The following is an 18024-nucleotide window of genomic DNA, read 5'->3' as shown; positions in this document are numbered from 1 at the left end:
TATTGAATGTGATCACCTATCCCAATCTACTTTTTCTACAATTGTAGATCCTAGACTCAAAGAGATTAAGTGATTTACCTCAAGGTGAACAATCACTGTGAAGAATGTGTAAGGTTTTCTAAATTCTCTCATCCACTGTGCTAACTATTTTACATTAGAAAAAATGAAAACATATTCTGAGTTCTATGAAAGCATGTAAAATCATGTGTTTTGTATTATCAGCTACCATTATCAGCTAAAAATCTATTTATTGAGGACCTACTAATACACAAAAATTATTCTATAAATTTTTTAAGCTCATTTTATACTTATTGCAAAATAGATATTATTGCCATTTTTAAAGTGAAGAAACTGAAGATCAAAAAGATAACATGACTTTTTAAGAATGCTAAGTTAAGTGGTCAACTTGGGATCCAAATCCAAATCTGAGAAGCCCAGGCCTTCCATTTCACTAGACTGCTCCTTTCTAAGCATACCAGATCAGATCTCTCCACCTAAGAGCCAATTCAGCACTAAATATAAGGTGCCTCTAGGAAGGAGAGACACAAAAACATTAGAATAATTGAACATATAATAAAAGCAAGTAGAAATAAGAGGTAAAAAGTAAGCTTATAAAGATTTATAGTAAGACCAGGCATGATGGCTCACATCTGTAATCCCAGCACTTTGGGAGGCTGAGGCAGGAGGATTGCTTGAGCCCAGGAGTTCGAGACCAGCCTGGGCAACACAGGGAGACCACATTTCTATAAAAAAAATTTTTTTTTAATTAGCTGGGCATCATGGCACACACCTGTGGTCCCAGCTACTCGGGGTGCTGAAGTAGGAGAATCGCTTGAGCCCAGCAGATCAAAGCTGCAGTGAGCCATGACTGCACTACTACACTCCAGCCTTGGAGACAGAGCAAGACCCTGTCTCAGGAAAAACAAAAACAAGCACAAAAGATGGATAGTAAAAGCAAGGACCTAAGAATAATATCAATAGTTGGACCTTTATTTCAGAGAATGTCCATATTAACATGCAACATGCCTAACAATTCAGACTACAAAAGACAAGACTTAACAATGAAAACATCCTGGTTCACACAAACTTTTGTTAGCAAACTTTTTCTATAAAGGGTTAGAGAGCAAACTATGTAGTTTTTGTGGCCACAAATGGCCTCTTGCATGTTCTGTTTTGAATTTGTTTTTGATCCTACCATTTAAAAATGTAAAACCATTCTTAGCCTGGAAGCCACTAAAAAAGAAAGAAACAAACAAAAAAGGGTAGATTTGTCCCACTGGCCATAGTTTGTTAACCCCTGTTAAAGCTAAGCAAAAAAAAAAAAAAAAAAGCAGGCAACCATCTCTAGCAAGTGAGCTATTATAAGGATCTGTAGTGAGGAGAAAGTCAAATTCAATTTACACTTGAATAGTTATGATTATTTACATACAAGCTATACTTATTTGTGGTCACCTATTGACTAATTCCAGCTGTATTTTTATCTGTATTTTAAAAACTGAACTATATTCATCAAAATTATCTGCTTCTGGCTCACACCTGTAATCCTAGCACTTTGAGAGGCCGAGCCGGGCAGATCAACTTAAGCCAAGAGTTCAAGATCAGCCTGGCCAATATGGCGAAAGCCCATTTCTACTAAAAACACAAAAATTAGTCAGGCACGGCAGTGCATACCTGTAATCGCAGCTACTTGGGAGGCTGAGGCACGAGAATCATTTGAACCTGGGAAGTGGAGGTTGCAGTGAGCCGAGATTGTGCCACTCTGCACTCTAGCCTAAGCAACGGAGCAAGACTCTGTCTCAAAAAAACAAACAAAACAAACAAACAAAAATACTGCTTCTAAGTGAATAGAGATAATCAACTTGTCATTAAATGAACAAAGGGTCAGACTATCCAAAAAGTATACTTTTTCGATATCCTATCCAAATGGGATTTTCTATACTCATACCTATGAAATTAATGTCCATGTATGAAAGTTACATATGTACATATGTACTGTATACATATAATTACAGGAAAAAGTCACACATAAAATAAATAAAATTAAAGGCAAGTTAAAATAATTTAAAGTCTTGCCATATGCAATCACAACAATTTAAACAAACAAGCTTGTTAAACAAGTACAACAATTTAAAGTCTTGCCATATGCAATCACTCTAAATCGGAAAAACAGAGGGAGAAAAGGAAGGAAGAAAGGAGGGAGAGAGAGGAAAGGAACTTCACAACAAAGGTAAATGATTTTTAAGTAATGGTAAATTTCTTTACTACTTGCAAATTTATACCCTTGATAGTAGTCATCCAGAGGCACTCTTAGACTATTATCAAAAGTAAAATTAAATAAAATACAGGAATGAAGAGGAAAAAGAATTCACTTTATATGAATTAGAAAACATTTCATAGAAAAAAATACTGGCCTTTGGAATCCAGTAACCAAAGCCATCAACCACACAAAGAATATAAAATAATGATCTTGCAACATCTATTAAATAAATGAAGTATCTCTTCAGCAACCCTGCCTTCAAGCCAGGCTTATGATTCCTCCTCAGAGGATATGTTTCAGAGAATCTGCTCATTATTTGCCCCCTCAATCTTTGTATTAGGAACCAAGAGAAGCAAGAGATTGAGCCACAAACAATGAAATTCACTGTGATTGAAATGTTTAGTCTGAGTATCGTGTGGTAACAGTAAATAACCAGATTAGCATTCTTATTGCTGTAAAAATACTACCTACCTCAATTCTAGAACATTTTAAAATAGAAAAGCACCATTTAAAGCTTTTCAGGTTTAATTAAAAATATTATATTATTCTACAATACTTAGAGTCAGACTCTTTCAGCTCTTATGATTTTAGCACTTACTAAGCATGTGGTGTGAGGCAAATCACTTAACTTCTAAATAAGGTAATATATGTAAAGTGTTGGTATGCAATGAAAACTTTGGTGGTATAATTAAGCACAATAAAACATGTTTAAAAAAAAACACGATCCCTGCTATGGTGGTTGACTGTAGGATGCTCCCACTGATTTTTATCTTCTGGTCAAGACCTTGGAAAATCCCCTCCCCAAGTGTAAACAGGACCCATGGTTTGTTCTAATTTACAGAATATTGAAAGGTGATGGGATGTATTTTACATGATTGTGTTTTAAAAGACTGAAACTTTATCTTGCCAGCAGATTCTCTTCCTTGCTGGTTTTGATGAAGCAAGCTACGGTGTGAGCTGCCCTTGGGAGAGGTCTACTTGGAAAGAAACTGAGGGAAGCCTCTCGCAGACAGCAAGAAACTGAGGCCTTCAGTCCAAACAAGGAAGTCAATTCTGCCAACAGCCATGATTTTAGAACTGTATCCTAAACTGCTACGGTGTGAGCTGCCCTCTGGAGAGGTCCACTTGGAAAGGAACTGAAGGCAGCCTCTGGTAGACAACAAGAAACCCTTAGTCCAACCAAGAAAGTGAATTCTGCCAACAACCATGATTTTAGAACTGTATCCTTCTTCAGTTGAGCCTTGAAATGAAACTGCAGACCCAGCCAACCAACACCTTTTGGACCTTTGTAAGGGACCCCAAAGCAGAGGCACCACCTAAACTGTGCAAGAACTCCTAATCCAAAGAAACTGTGTGATAGTAAATTGTTTTATTATCATACTAGGTTTTATACCACTAGGTTGGTAATTCGTGTAGAAAAAGATAACTAATATACCATTTAACAGGCTAGATCTAATCAGATGCATTTAATTCTCTAACAGTTCTAAAGAACCTAAAATAAATAATTAAAAGAATAAACGAATGAATTACTAAACCTGACTCCTTTTTTTTTTTTTAAACATGGGGTCTTACTATGTTGCCCAGGCTGAGTACAGCAGCTATTACAAGCATGATCACTGGGGTTGACAGCCTAGAACTCCCGGACTCAAGTGATCCTCCTGCCTTAGCTTCCCGAGCAGGTAGGACTACAAGCTTGTGCCACTACATCCAGCTTGGACTCCTTTTTTTACACCACAATTTGTCCAGTGCCTTTCGCTAAGCTTTGCAATTTCCCTCCTAGTGGTAATATTAATGGTTTATATTTTTTGATTTATAAAAAATTTTACTTTACTGACTCTTCAAAATCATATAGCTATCTCCACAAGCCTTAAACATGCATTATTTTCCAAATACTGAAAGTTACCTTACTCTAATTTTCTTTTCTTGATTTTGATATTATATATGAATATATTAATATGAATGAGGAAAGTGATTATGACTCCTAATGAGAAAGCATGATCTTACCCTATATTCCACATAGCCAGTTTCTACTGAACCATCTTTGCTGGGGATAGGGAGTAGGCAAAGCTTGAAATAAAGAGGAAAAGAAATTTTTCACTACATAATAGGCTTCTACCTGACACTATAAATAAGAATAAATTTCTACAGCCCCAGTCCTCCCCACTGAGCCAACTTCAAATACACACACTTCCCTATTCATTATGACAAGACAACCTTTTACAAGAAACTCCCCAATCCAAATAACATAGAATACATCAGGACAGACAGGTTTTTCAATGGTAAATGTGTATTCTGCTGTTGCTGAAGAGTATTCTATAAATGTCAATTAGGTCAAGTTGAAGAAAATGCTATTCACATCAGCTATATCTTTACTGATTTTCTGCCTGCTTAATCTTTCAATTACTGTAAGAGGGGTGCGGAAGTCTCTAGCTATAATAGTGAATTTATCTATTTCTCTTTGCCTCATGTATTCTGCTGCAGGTATTTGACACTTTGTTGTTACGTGCATACATGTTAAGGATTGCTATGTCCCATTACTCCTTTATCACTACAAAATGACCCTTATTTATCTCTGATAATTTTCCTTGCTAAGTCTGCTTAATGATAAATGGGGAAGAAAGGAATCTGGTAGAAAGAGAATGTACATTATAGTCTATGGTCTAGTCTACTGGACCCATATAAAAAACACGCAAAGGGTGTTAGGGAAAAAAAAGGATTATTGCACATTTTCTGTGAAAAAGCAGTGACTTTTAGAGCCACCATACCAATATGATTAAGAATGTGAACTATGAAGCAAGAGAGCCTAAATTTGAACTCCAGATTTACCACTCACAGTTGTAGAAATTTCAGCAAGCTATTTAACTGTACTTCTCTGTCTACATCTATAAAATGGAGATAATGTGAGTACTTACTCATAGGCCTGCTATAGGGATTAAATGAGTTCATGTATGTACAAAGCTTAGAATGTGACCTGATACATAGTAACACATATTAATAGCTGTTGTTGTTGTCTTGCTGTTCCTGCCTCCTGCTAATGTTACTGTTAGGACCATTGAAATGGTAAGAGTAAAAGCAGAAGCGAACAGCTTTTCTTGCATTGTTTCCCACTGCAATCCAACACCTAGTTGATGGAGTGCCACATCAGACCTTGAGAAAAGTGTCATAAAATTACAATTATGAGTTGTAACTCTCCTATGAATAGGATTATAAGCCATTCACTGTGCCTATACACTGGCAGGCCTAGCTTCACAAAAAACTTATAAGACTATGGGCAAAGTGGATGGTTAAACCTTGAGTCCAAATTCACAAAAAAATCTGCTATTTTTTGTAAAGACTATTATACCTTTTATCTTCTGTGTAAACCTGTATCTTCATATATTGAGTTTAAGTGGGGTTATACTTTTTAGTGCACATGAAAAGGCTGATAATTATACCATATCACAGTATTCTAAATAGAACAATTGATATAATACTTTTTTGTTGCCTGAAAACCCCTACCTTGGCATTTTTTCACATAAACTTTACTTCCAAGTAAATTTATTTATATAAATTCAAGTTTTGGGTATGAAGAAGAAAATTAAGACAACATAACAAATGATGATGAAAATAGCATTATATTCTAAATGTGCTTTTATTCTACCAAGGTTCTGTCCCTAATAAAACCTAGTAATGGCAATAGTATGTAAAAATACATATAATCAACTGCTGTATCCATGGAACAGACGTGGTGGTTGAAAAATGAATTTTTCTTCCATGTGAGACTCTTGCTGGCCCTGTTACCTAAGAGTATGTTGATGCTGCTCTCATACTTCCTTCTCTTCAAGTCCACAGTGTTTGGGGAAATTATGGATCACCTGAAGTGAATGGAGAAATTTTTACTTTGTGCTACACATTTTCTGGCAATCACTTCAATGTGCATGATTCCCAAACGCGTATTTCTCTCTCACCCTAGCTTTTTTCCTGAGTTCTAGGCTCACTTTTCAATTTTCTTTTGGATAGGTTCAACAAGCACATTAAGTTCAACCTATCTATATCTCATCCTGGTCTTTCTCCCAACAGGTTAATTATATCAGTCATTGAAAAAGATTACTCTGATAGTTACTGTTAAAAGAAAAACTTCAGCTGAATTAAATTTAATTTAAGAACAATCTGCAAATCCAGCAGCACCCAGAATCACAGCAGAGAGACTCCAGCACAGCCACATGGTAGAAGAAAATTTATAGACAAAAAAAGGACATACAAAAATCAGAATGACATACAGAAACAACTAGATTGGTTACAGCTCAGCATTTGCCTTACGTGAACACAATTTGAATGCTCGATGGTATGTGAATGGTTGAAATATGGCTGCTGGGATTGGCCAAGACTCAGCTACTTAGGCGCATACTCCTAAGTTAGGTTTTCAATCTTGTCTACCCTCAAATTAGATTACAGTTCGTCCACAAGGACTCAAATATAGACCAACAAAGTCCTTCTCAGGCCATACTTAATTTGCTTTAACATTTCAAACTTCAAATCCACTTAAACTCTTCCTTCCCTTTACCACACAATTAAGGCAATTAAGGTATACAATAGAAGGTTAAAGGGAATCAAAGGAAAACCTAATGAAACAAGTCTTTAAAAGGGCAAGAACCAAAAAGGTTCTAGGGATCTAGACACAGGAACTTATGGAAATCTTATATGTCAGGAACACTGGGATAAATGAATTCCATTTTTAATACAGGTAGTGTATATGTGGTTACAAATATAACATAGCAAATCCTATTCTCATTGTAAGAATGACAATAACCACTCTGTGCCCCGCCCTCCCCCCCAAAAAAGTCCTGGCAAATATAATCCTTTTAAAGGCATTAGAGAGCTGTGGAAGTGAGGGATTTCACAGCAGGCTGGAACTAGCTATGCTCTTACTTGAGAAGCATTTGCTGATTCTGGGTAGGGATCACACACAAGCATGGTGTGAAAAGTTGGAAACTGCAAGAGCACTAAACACATAGCAAGTTTTCTCCATGAATGATTTCCTGGATTCTATGGCTCCAGGGCTAGACAGTAATTTTAAGACAGAATGAAATTTCTCATGGCCTTATGATATTTACAAGACAAAGTCCTTCTTGAGGCCTTAAATTTACAGCTAGTTTTCTCCTTAATGTATGTCAAATTTAGATGCTTCATGTAGCAAGAGACCAAAGAGCAAAGCTCAAAACCTCTGAAGGGCAGATGAAATGTCCTATAGTTAAGTCTGAAGAGAAATCTACCAAATTGTCAATAAAAAGCCTAGAAGAATTATACCTGAGGAATAAGGAAGAAACAAAGTGGGCTAGGTTTTACTAAAACCACAACATAGTCATGTTCGCTCACTGATTGTAATGGATTGAAATATTAAGCCCAATTTCCAACAGAGAAAAGCCTCCATAGCCTCCACAGTGCCTTTATACACACTATATAAAATTTAAAATTACTAGACATGCTAAGAAGCAGAAAAATTTGACTAATAATCAAAAGAAAAAAGAAAAGAAAGCAACCAAAAGTGAAATCAAAATTAGCAGAAAACATAAGTTATATTAGAATAACTATTTAAAGAAATTAAAAGAAACACGGACAAGACAGATGAAAAACGGAGAATTTCCAAAGAAATTTGAAATTATCAAAAAGAATCAAGTGAATATTCTAGAATCAAAATACATAAAAAATTACTGTGTGTGTTTAATGGTACAATGAACAAAACAGAAGATAGGTTAAATAAGTTGGAAGCCAGTTCAATAGAAAATATACAAAATAAAGTGCAAAGAGAAATTTGATTATGAAAGACATAAAGGCATGTGAGACACTACAAAAATAAGTTTAACAATACATATAATTGGAATTCATAAGGAAAAAAGAGAAAAAATGGCTCAGAAGCAGTATTTGAAGAAATAATAGTGAAGGTTTTCCAAAACTGATAAAATACATCAACTCCCAGATTTAAGAAGCTCAGTGAACTAAACACATAGAACACTAAACACATAGCTGAATAAAAACAAATAAAGCCACATCTAGGAACTCACAGTCAACTGCTTAACACCAAAGGCAAAAAAAAAAAAAAAGTAAATACAGCCAAAGAGAAAGATACACTTCTTAAAATTGCAGACTTCTCGGCAACTATGACAGGCAGGAATCAATGAAATGACCTATTTAAAATGCTTTTAAAAATTATTGCTAAACTAAATTCTATACGTGATAGAAATATCTAAAAATGAAAGTTAAAGCTTTTAAAAGAAGAAAATCTGAGAGAATATATTGCTATCAAACCTGCACTACAAATAGTGTAAGATATTATTAAGGCTGAAGAAAATGATTTAACATGGAAGAACTGAACAACAGGAAGGAATAAAGAACACTAGAAAGGATAAATATGTGACCAATTATAAAAGAATGAGTGTTTATAAAAATTAATAAATCTGAATAACTTAATTAACCTACCTAACTTAAATGACATATATATACATTAGCAACAGGAGAATACACATTTCTTAAGCATTCAACAACATAAGTCATTTGCTGAACCGTTAAATAAGTTTCAAAGAACTGAAATACAGAATATAGTTCTATGTGGTTGAAGAACAAACTAGAATCAAAATCCGAAAGATAAATAGACCAGCCCAATTTGGAAATTAAGTAACAACTACTAAATAACCTATGGGTTAGAGAAAAAAGAAATCACAATACAAATTTTAAAATATTTTAAATTAATGACAAAAACAGAACATCATCGAAACTTATAGAATACAACTGAAAGCTGTGCTTAGAGAGAATTTTAAAGCTTTCCAGGACATTAAAAAAAAAAAGAAAACAGATATACAATAAAGAAAAAAGAAAGCACAGAGGCTGGTCCTGTGAAAAAGCAAATTAAATGGATAAACTGTTAGCAAGATAAAAGGAGAAAACACAACAAATATTAAGAATGAAAAAGGGGACATTAATATATACAAATACAGAGAAGAAAATAAAATGGCAATAAGAACAATTTTATGCTAGAACATTTGAACATGTTGATAAAATGAACACATGCTTTGAAAAACACATCTCACCAAAACTGACATAAGAAAAAAAAAAGAAAAGCTGAATAGTCCAATTTCTATTAAAGAGATGAAATTCTGAATCTAAAATCTTCCCATATGTTCTCCTTCCTCACCACCACCCTTCCCCACAAAAAGACTCCAGGCCCAGATAATTTTACTGGTAGAATTCTAATATTTAAAAGAGAATGAATATCAATTTTACACAAACTTTTCCAAGGAAGAGAATCGGCCTGCATGACCTTGATACCAACCTGAAAGACATCACAAGAGGGAAAAACTGTAAGTAAATACCTCATTAATATAGAAAAAAATCCAAAACAAAATGGTAGCAAATTTAATCCAGTAAAATATTAGAAAGTTACAAAATATTCCAAAGAGAGAATATCTGCTTCATTAGGCCAGTCAGGATAGGAATCTTGTTTTCACTGAAATGTTCCCAGGGAAGGAGTATCTTTCTTTTTATCTTAAAAATAAGATATTATTGATAATATGAGGAATAATGGATACAAGGTTGAAAAGGCAGAAGCCATATATAATGAAAGGTTGAAATTAGATGGCAGGTGCTGTACATATTACAATCCATCTCACTTGCTTTAAGAATGTATGTATACTTCTTGTATGAGAGATTAGCAGTTATAGAGAAGACAGCCTAGAGCAAATCTTCCAACCAACCAACCAGAACAAAGGCAGCCCACTTTTTAATACAATCTTCTCAAACAACAATAAAACATGACCTGTGAAGAACCACTTCAGTTTCCTTTCTTAGTATACTTCTGTTGTTTGGGACAAATTTATGCTTCTCCACCAGAAGATTTATGCTTTGTCTGTAATTCATATAGGCACATAATACACAGCTCAGAAAAGCAGGTAATCAGAAATTAATTATACATTTTTGTGGTTTTAAAATTTTACAGCTAGCATCTAAGTTCCAGAAGAAATCTCTTCTCCTTTCCTAGATCAAACAAACAAACAAAAAACTATTAATCAGCCAAAAGCCACATTTAAATTTTTTTAAGTTGTGTTCTCAAAAATAAATGTCCCTAGAATAACAAGGTTAAAAGGAAAGTTGTTAATTAAGCACCTTTTAGATACAACTCCATGAGACTGACATCCAACCAGTTTGAGGTTCGCTGCTCAAGGGGGTTTCTGCACAAACCAACAATTTTCTAGGTGTTGTCTGGTAAATTTCAACTCTAACTGGGAAGCAATGTGGCTAGTTCAAATCCCAAGGAGCAAAACTTCTGTGAGCAGATAGCAATTTCACATTACTAAAGGCTGAAACAAAACTAACATGAAGCATAAAAGGACTGAGAAAGTAATAACAATTTCTAAATTTTTTTTTTTAAACAATCTCACTCTGTTGCCAGGCTGGAGTGCACTGGCGCGATCTCGGCTGACTGCAACCTCCACCTCCCGGGCTCAAGCGACTCTCCTGCCTCAGCCTCCCGAGTAGCTGGGACTACAGGTGCCTGCCACCATGTCCAGCTAATTTTTTGTATTTTAGGGGGTTTCACCATGTTGGCCAGGATGGTCTGAATCTCTTGACCTCTCGATCTGCCCACCTCAGCCTCCCAAAATACAGGGATTACAGGCATGAGCCACTGCGCCCGGACAATTTCTAAATTTTTAAAAAGCCCGCTAAATGTGTCTAACATGCTAGCAACTAATAAGAAAGAAAGAGATGTCTGGGAAAATCGAAATACAAGCATGTTGAAAACCTATGAATCAAATCCAACAGATTCAATCATTAATTTCAGTATAAGTCTGCATTAACTCATATCTAGATTAATACTTTAAGAGTTTCCCAAGAAATAACTCCAGTCTGGTATTATCGCCCACATCTACCTGAAAATCTAAATCTTCAACAATTTTCACTATGCCATTCTTCTGCTGAAAACCAGCTATGGTTCTCCATTACCTATTAATCAGGTCTATACATAACTCTGGCTACCTAAGATCACCATGATTTGACCTAATCCAATCTATTCAACTTTATTTCTGTGGTGAGAATGGTACGTTAAACGTGGCTACAAATTCTCTGTAGTTCCACTGACCAAGATGTGGTATCTATTTATTCCATTTTTGAATATACGTAGGGCTCTTGACTTGCAATGATGAACAGAATGTGGCAGAATTGACGCTACGTTACTTCTGATGCTGAGCCTCAAGAGGCCATCCAATTCCTGCTCTTTCCCTCTTGGAACACCACTATGTAAGAAATCTGGGCTACACTTCCAGAAAAGAAACGTTCAAGTGAGCCAGTTAACTGTCGACCAATTGCCAAATATGCAAGTGAGGTCATCTTGGACTGCCCAGCCACAATCGAGCCACCAGATGACTTCAGCCACGAGTGACCATATTTATAATTAGAAAAAAAAAAAAAGCCTAGTTGAAGTTAACCCAAATTGGAAAAATCAAGAGCAAATAAATAATTTGTTGATTTAAAGCACTATGCTTTTGTTTATTATTATATCATATCATATGGTGAATAAACACTTCACTAAAGATGACATATGAATGGCAAATAAACACATAAAAAAGGTCGACATCATTCATTACAGAAATGCAAATTGAAACCTCAATGAGATAATATTACATATCTATTACAATGACTAAAATAAAAATAATTGACAATAGCAAATGGTAGGTAGGAGAAGAGCAAGTAGAACTCTCAAGAATTTCTGGTAGGAATTTCAAAACGGTACAGTTACTCTAGAAAAACAACTGAGTTGCTTCTTATAAAGTTAAATATGTAGTTAACATATGACACAGCAATCCCACTCCTAGGTTATTTGCCCAAGAGAAATAAAAACTATGGTCATAGAAAAGTTTATGGAACAAAGGTTAATAGTGACTTTGTTCATAACTGCCCAAAAATGGAAATAACATCACATTCTTCAATTGGTGAATGGATTTACGGCGGGGGGAGACAGTGATATATCTTGTAATGATTTGGATGTCGTTCGTCCCAACCAAAATTCATGTTGAATGTTAAAATTTGATCCCCAACATGGCAGTGTTGGGAGGTGGGACCTAGTGGGAGGTATTTGGGTTATGAAGCTAGATCCCTCATGAAAAAAATTAATGCTCCTCCTTCAGAGATGACTGAGTTCTCCTTGTCATGGGAATGGAATAGTTACCAAAAGAGCAAGTTGTTTAAAAGAGTCTGGCTTCCTCTCTTTTCATGTGATCTCTTTATACATGCTTCCTCTCCTTCCACTTCCCACCATGAACTGAAGCAGCCTGAGGCCCTCATCAGATGCAGCTGTTCAATCTTGGACCTTTCAGCCACTAGAATCATGAGCCAAATACTTTCTTTCTCTATAAACTATCCAGTGTCGAGTCTTCTGTGACAGCAACACTAAATGGGACATCACTATAATGGAATACAACTCAACATTTAAAAAGAATAAAAATATTACTCAGCAATAAAAAAGAATGAACTACTAATATAGGCAATAATATTGATGAATCTCAAGAACATTATGGTAAGTGAAAAAAGCCAGATTCAAAAGGCTGTTACATACTGAGGGAATGTGTTCCCTTTCCGGGTCCATGAGGGGTCGTGGTTTTAAGGGCAAGAATTTCCCAGCACCATGCCCCTCTCCCATCTCTCTCCATCCGGGAGTTTTAACAGTTTATGTTTGAATTTTGCAGGCACGGGAAGAAACTAAAAGTCAGTCACTCCAGCGGACATTCTAAGGAACTCCTTTCATTGGCCAGAGGCACTTGGGAAGGTGGGAATTTCTCCGAGGATAAATCCCCCTGCTCCTTCACCCATGCCGGATTTCCAGCTCTCTGGAATCCCCTCCACATGGTGGGAGCTCCCTCTGGGATTTCCCCTCTGGAATCCCCTTCTATACTCTTCATGTAAGTCTTTCTCTTCTTCTCTTTTCTCTACCTAAATAAAATCACCTTTCTGCAACGCTTCTTGGGTCCAATATTTACTTTTACGAGCATATAGTGCACCTGCAGTGGTCTCATCGCTTATTCTTTAAGGGACTGGATGCCAAGAACCCACAGCATTCTCTCGGGGGTGCTGTGCTTCACCAGCACCCAAGAAAAAACCCAGCTACAATACTATGTAATTCAATTTATATGACATTCTCAAATAGGAAACAAGTGAGACAGAAAGCAGATCAGTAGGTGCCAGAGACAGGAGGTGGGGACAGAATGTGACTGTAAGAGGGAACAACAGAATTCTAGGGGGAGGTAGAATTCATCTATAATTTTTGTGATGGTTATGTGACTAAGTATTTGCCAAAACTCACAGCCCTCTATGACAAAAGGAATGAATTTTACTGTATGGACATTACTCACCAATAAATCAGATCTACACAAAGATACTGCAACCTCCTATATATTGTGCTTGTGCATTTGCATCCCTCCGAGATATGATATTTAAATTCTTTTCCTAAATTTCTAACACTATAAACAAAATCAGAAAATTCTAGCTGAAAGATTTGTTAATTGCTTTTCAAATTATTGTCTTGAATCTAAAAAAAATTGTAGTTTCAAGCTTCTGTGTTGCTTTCCAACTCCAATCCATATGCTTTATCTCAAAGAAACGACCTAGTTATAAACATCTAAATTAATCCTTTATAGTCTGACTTGTGAACACATTTCCTTTTAAGAAAAACACATATCAAACTGAATATAAGATATTAACTTAATTACTATAAGGGAAAAGAAATCCCAATGCTAGTAGCACCTCCATTGCTCTTCACTCTCATTGCTCTTCCTTTCATGCCAGAGACTCTAAAACGACATCCCTTTGAATGAAACACAAACAGTCCCAGCAGTAAAGTCAACAGAAGAGCCCAAGGAGGTTTTCATCTCTAATAATGGAAAGTAACTACAAACTATTTTCCTGAAATTCTATTCCTTTATATAAACATGAGCTCATTTGCTTAGTCTGTGTTTTCAGACTGTACTTACATGGTATTATGACTTAGGTGATTCAGCTCTTAGAAGTAGTCTCTACATTTAAATGTAGTAGAGAAATTAATTTCAATATGTAAGAATATAAAGAAAGTGACTTCACAGACTTAAAGATTATTTTGCAGAAAGAAAAACCCATATTTAAGTCAAGCTTTCCCTTCATGCAACAAAAACAAGACATTTGGCAGTCAGAAATAAACAAATTGAAATATCAGTATTGAAGATGGAACCATAAGAAAAGTGAGCAATTATTTATAAGTCTGAATTGTTAAGGGGAGAAATCTTTTAGGAGCAAAATTTCCATGATATAGAAGGAGATTTTATTACAACCAAAACAAACTCCCAAATCAACTAGAATAGTAGCTATTCTTGGTGATCTCCTACCTAAGACTTTTAGGTCACTGATTTCTGTTTTCTGCTCAGGGAGGCAATACAGTTATTCAGAGATCAGATTTTGGAGTCAAACTCCTGGGATTCAGAGTAGGCCAGTGAAAAGTGTGACCTTTGGCAAATTAAATTACTTAACATCTCTATAATTCTTAATTTGTAAAATGGTTACAAGCATGGTACTAACATCTCTTAAAGACAGTGTGTAATTCAATAAGATGATCCATGCAAAGTCCTTGGCACAGTACCTGGCATGTGATAAATGACAGCTATTATTACTAATGCCTAAATTATCAATCTTTAGAATGAATAAGACTCTTTTGAAAGATCACCTTCCTCCATGATGTGCCCTGAGTACCCCAAATAGGAAAGAACGTAATAGAAAATTCAAGGAGTTCTGTCCACTTTCTAATCCCTGACCGCTTGCTATCTTCTTGAATGGTACTACTAGCATAAATGACAAGAATAATGCTTCATTCATTTTTATCTTAGTATCTAGCATTGTCTTCCATAGGGCATAAAAGGATCCAAATAATATTATGGTGAAGAAAAAAGTTACGAAACTAGAGAAAGAGAAAAATCTCAGTCTAAACAAACAATGAAGGGCAGTGAGAACAGAAAATGAGAGGACCATGGGTATCTTCTCTACAGCATCAAGGGTAATTTAACATTGCCAACTGCATTCTCCTTCACAGAATGCTCCTCGGTTTCCGTAACAGCTCTCTCCCGCTATTCTTCCCCAGCTACTGCACAACTGGATGTTTCCAATTTCTACTCCTTAACTTACGTGTTTCTCAAAGAGAAATGAACTTTCGGCTCTTTTTCATTATACCACTTCCCTTAGGGTCAATTACCACCTCTGGAGTAATGACTCAAATCACCATTTCTAGCTTTTCTAGTTTGAGAGAGCAAGTACTACATGATCATCTTCACATATGAAGGAGAGGAATTAAAAGATATTGAGGTAATGTTTTACCTCAATAACTTTGGAAAGAAATACAGAGATCACCTATTAATATTATGTTTACTTGCTCCCTGAAAATATATACGGGACTTTGATTTTCCAAATAGTTGATGCCTTCTAACAGATAAGTCACATTTTTTACAGACTAGAAACAGCAATGATAATCATTCTCCACATTCCAGAACCAGTTGTTTAACAATAAACTTTAGTTTCTGCATTTTAATAAGTTATAGTTAGACCAACTCAGCCTCCCAGTTATGTCTGTTACTGTTCATATAAAATTTTTAATATATACTAGTTTAAATCATAGTTTACATTTAACATATCAAGTTTTAAAAATACATACTGGAAGTGAAATCTAAGTACATAAATGAAATGGCATCATTTTTCTACATTAAAATTTACATGCAAAATAATCATGCAACTATGGAGAAATTATATTGGGGTGTCCCTGGGCTACATTGGAATAAAAATTGTCTTGGGCCACATATAAAGTACACTTAATGATAGCTGATGAGCTTAAGAAAAAATAAAAACATCTCAGAATGTTTTAAGACAGTTTACAAATTTGGTGTTGGGCCTCATTCAAAGCTCTCCTGGCCACCTGTGGCCTGTAGGCTACGGGTTGGACAAGCTTACTCTGTATTAAATGTATGGAGATAGAAAATTGTCATGCTAAGATATTTAACTTTTGGCAAAGACAACAGGTTATAAAAATAATTAAACATTTTTCCTAGCTGAATGAAGCACTGTACCTAAAAACAAAGTACAATATTTCATTATTCTTCCTTCAGTATTTTAGAACCTACCGGAGAGACTCGGCCATTCGCCTCAAGTCTTCATTCTGCTGTTTTAAGCGTTCAAGCTTTGCCAGAATCTTGGACAGTTCTCGGCTAGAGTGATCAGGGTGGTCATTATCTCGTACCAAGTGACCACCTATATAAAACAGCAAGGTCCCCCAGGCAAAAAGAATAAGCATAATCCAACGCCAGGAACCAGTCCATGGCCGCATTTTCAGATTTTCAACTCACTTCCCTGGAGTCCTGGAGCTCAAAGAATTGAAAACATTGTAACTCTGTTTCTAGTCAGTGCACAGGTGAATAGACTTCTGTTGTTTCAACACATGATGCTTCAGAAAAATTATTCTCGCTGGTAGTCCTGTGGTGAATCTTTCACAGAGATGCTTCTGGTGATATGTGTAGGAAGCTTTATTGTCCTGTACTTCACGGACTCTACATGCTGTGGAAAGAGTAAGAAATGTATTTAAATTATTTAAGATACATAAAATGGCATATGCTGAGATTCATGGAGTTAAAGGAAACACATTGATGTTGACTGGCCAACAAGTTAGAAGATAACCTAACTGCCTAATAATTAGTAAAAGGTAAAAGCTTTAAAGCTGTTAATCTGTATACTAAAATCAACCATGTACATTAGTGCTCTACCAGATAACAGACTAATTAGTTCTAAGCCTGAAAGTCCTTGAAGTGCCATCATCACTTTCTTTTCCTCTTACATAACTATAGAATAGCTTATATATGAAGACTTAAAAATTGCATCTTTGAACAATCAATCAAAAACAAAATGTACTCAACCATATAGTGGGCTAGTATGTTCATTCGCTCAAGAAAAAAACATGTTCCCTGTATAAGTGAGTTCATTCCTACCAGTTCTCAACTCCATTCTCTTCCCTTATTGCTGAGCTACCATTATACCACTTAACTCTGCAGGTGACAGGCGAATTGTCACTTTTAGGATAAATTCTAAAACTGACATGCATATTAGCCAAGTAAAGGTTATCACAGCCATTAACCAGCTGGCAGTCATTCCAAATAGCAGAAGCAAAGGTTCAAATGGATCAGGCTTTTCCAGGCTTGGTTACAGGCTTCATTTGTCATTTTACAACAATTAGGCTTAGAATTCCCTTAGAAACAAAATTATTTTCTCCCCAAAGAGAGAATTTGTAGGCAAAGATACAATTTAAAACCTTTTGATAGGCCAGCCACAGTGGCTCACATCTGTAAATCCCAGCACTTTGGAAGGAGACAAGGCAGGAGGATTGCCTGGGCCCAGAATTTGAGACCAACCTGGCAACATGAAATCCTATCTCTACAATTTGTTTTTTAATTTTATAATTTCAAAGCTACAGAAGAGAAATCATATGTCCAGACAGAGTTCCTTATTAAAGAGAAGAGAGAAAAAACAAGAAATCATTTCTGTATATAAGGCTGAATGTGGGGGCACCTGACCACCAATCAAACAGCAATAAAAAGATTAGCAGAAAAGATAAAGAGCCTTCAAAAATCAGAGCACAGGGATACTATTTTCCTACTTTTGCACCTTAAATATCAATTGTTTTTAAAACACCAAGTATTCAAAGAGAAGAAAAGCTCTTCAAATGGTTGTCATCTATTTCCTTC

At 35.7% G+C, this 18024-nt stretch overlaps 1 protein-coding gene across 10 annotated transcripts in view; it reads right to left on the bottom strand.

Moving 5' to 3' along the window:
- Positions 1–18024, bottom strand: part of FUT8 (fucosyltransferase 8) — a 486032-nt gene that overhangs the window by 151035 nt on the left and 316973 nt on the right. For all 10 annotated transcript variants that reach the window (XM_064374947.1, XM_064374953.1, XM_012438120.3 and 7 more), the window contains one exon: positions 16414–16843. In XM_064374947.1, the coding sequence (XP_064231017.1) occupies positions 16414–16616 (203 nt within the window). In that variant the 5' untranslated portion in view covers positions 16617–16843. The remainder of the gene's footprint in view (positions 1–16413; positions 16844–18024) is intronic.

Source organism: Aotus nancymaae, unplaced genomic scaffold (assembly GCF_030222135.1).
Source record: "Aotus nancymaae isolate 86718 unplaced genomic scaffold, 86718_ANA_hifiasm-v0.15.2.pri h1tg000011l, whole genome shotgun sequence".
Classification (NCBI taxonomy): Eukaryota; Metazoa; Chordata; class Mammalia; order Primates; family Aotidae; genus Aotus; species Aotus nancymaae.
The sequence above is the reverse complement of the archived record's forward strand: the minus strand, read 5'-3'. Positions and strand labels throughout refer to the sequence as shown.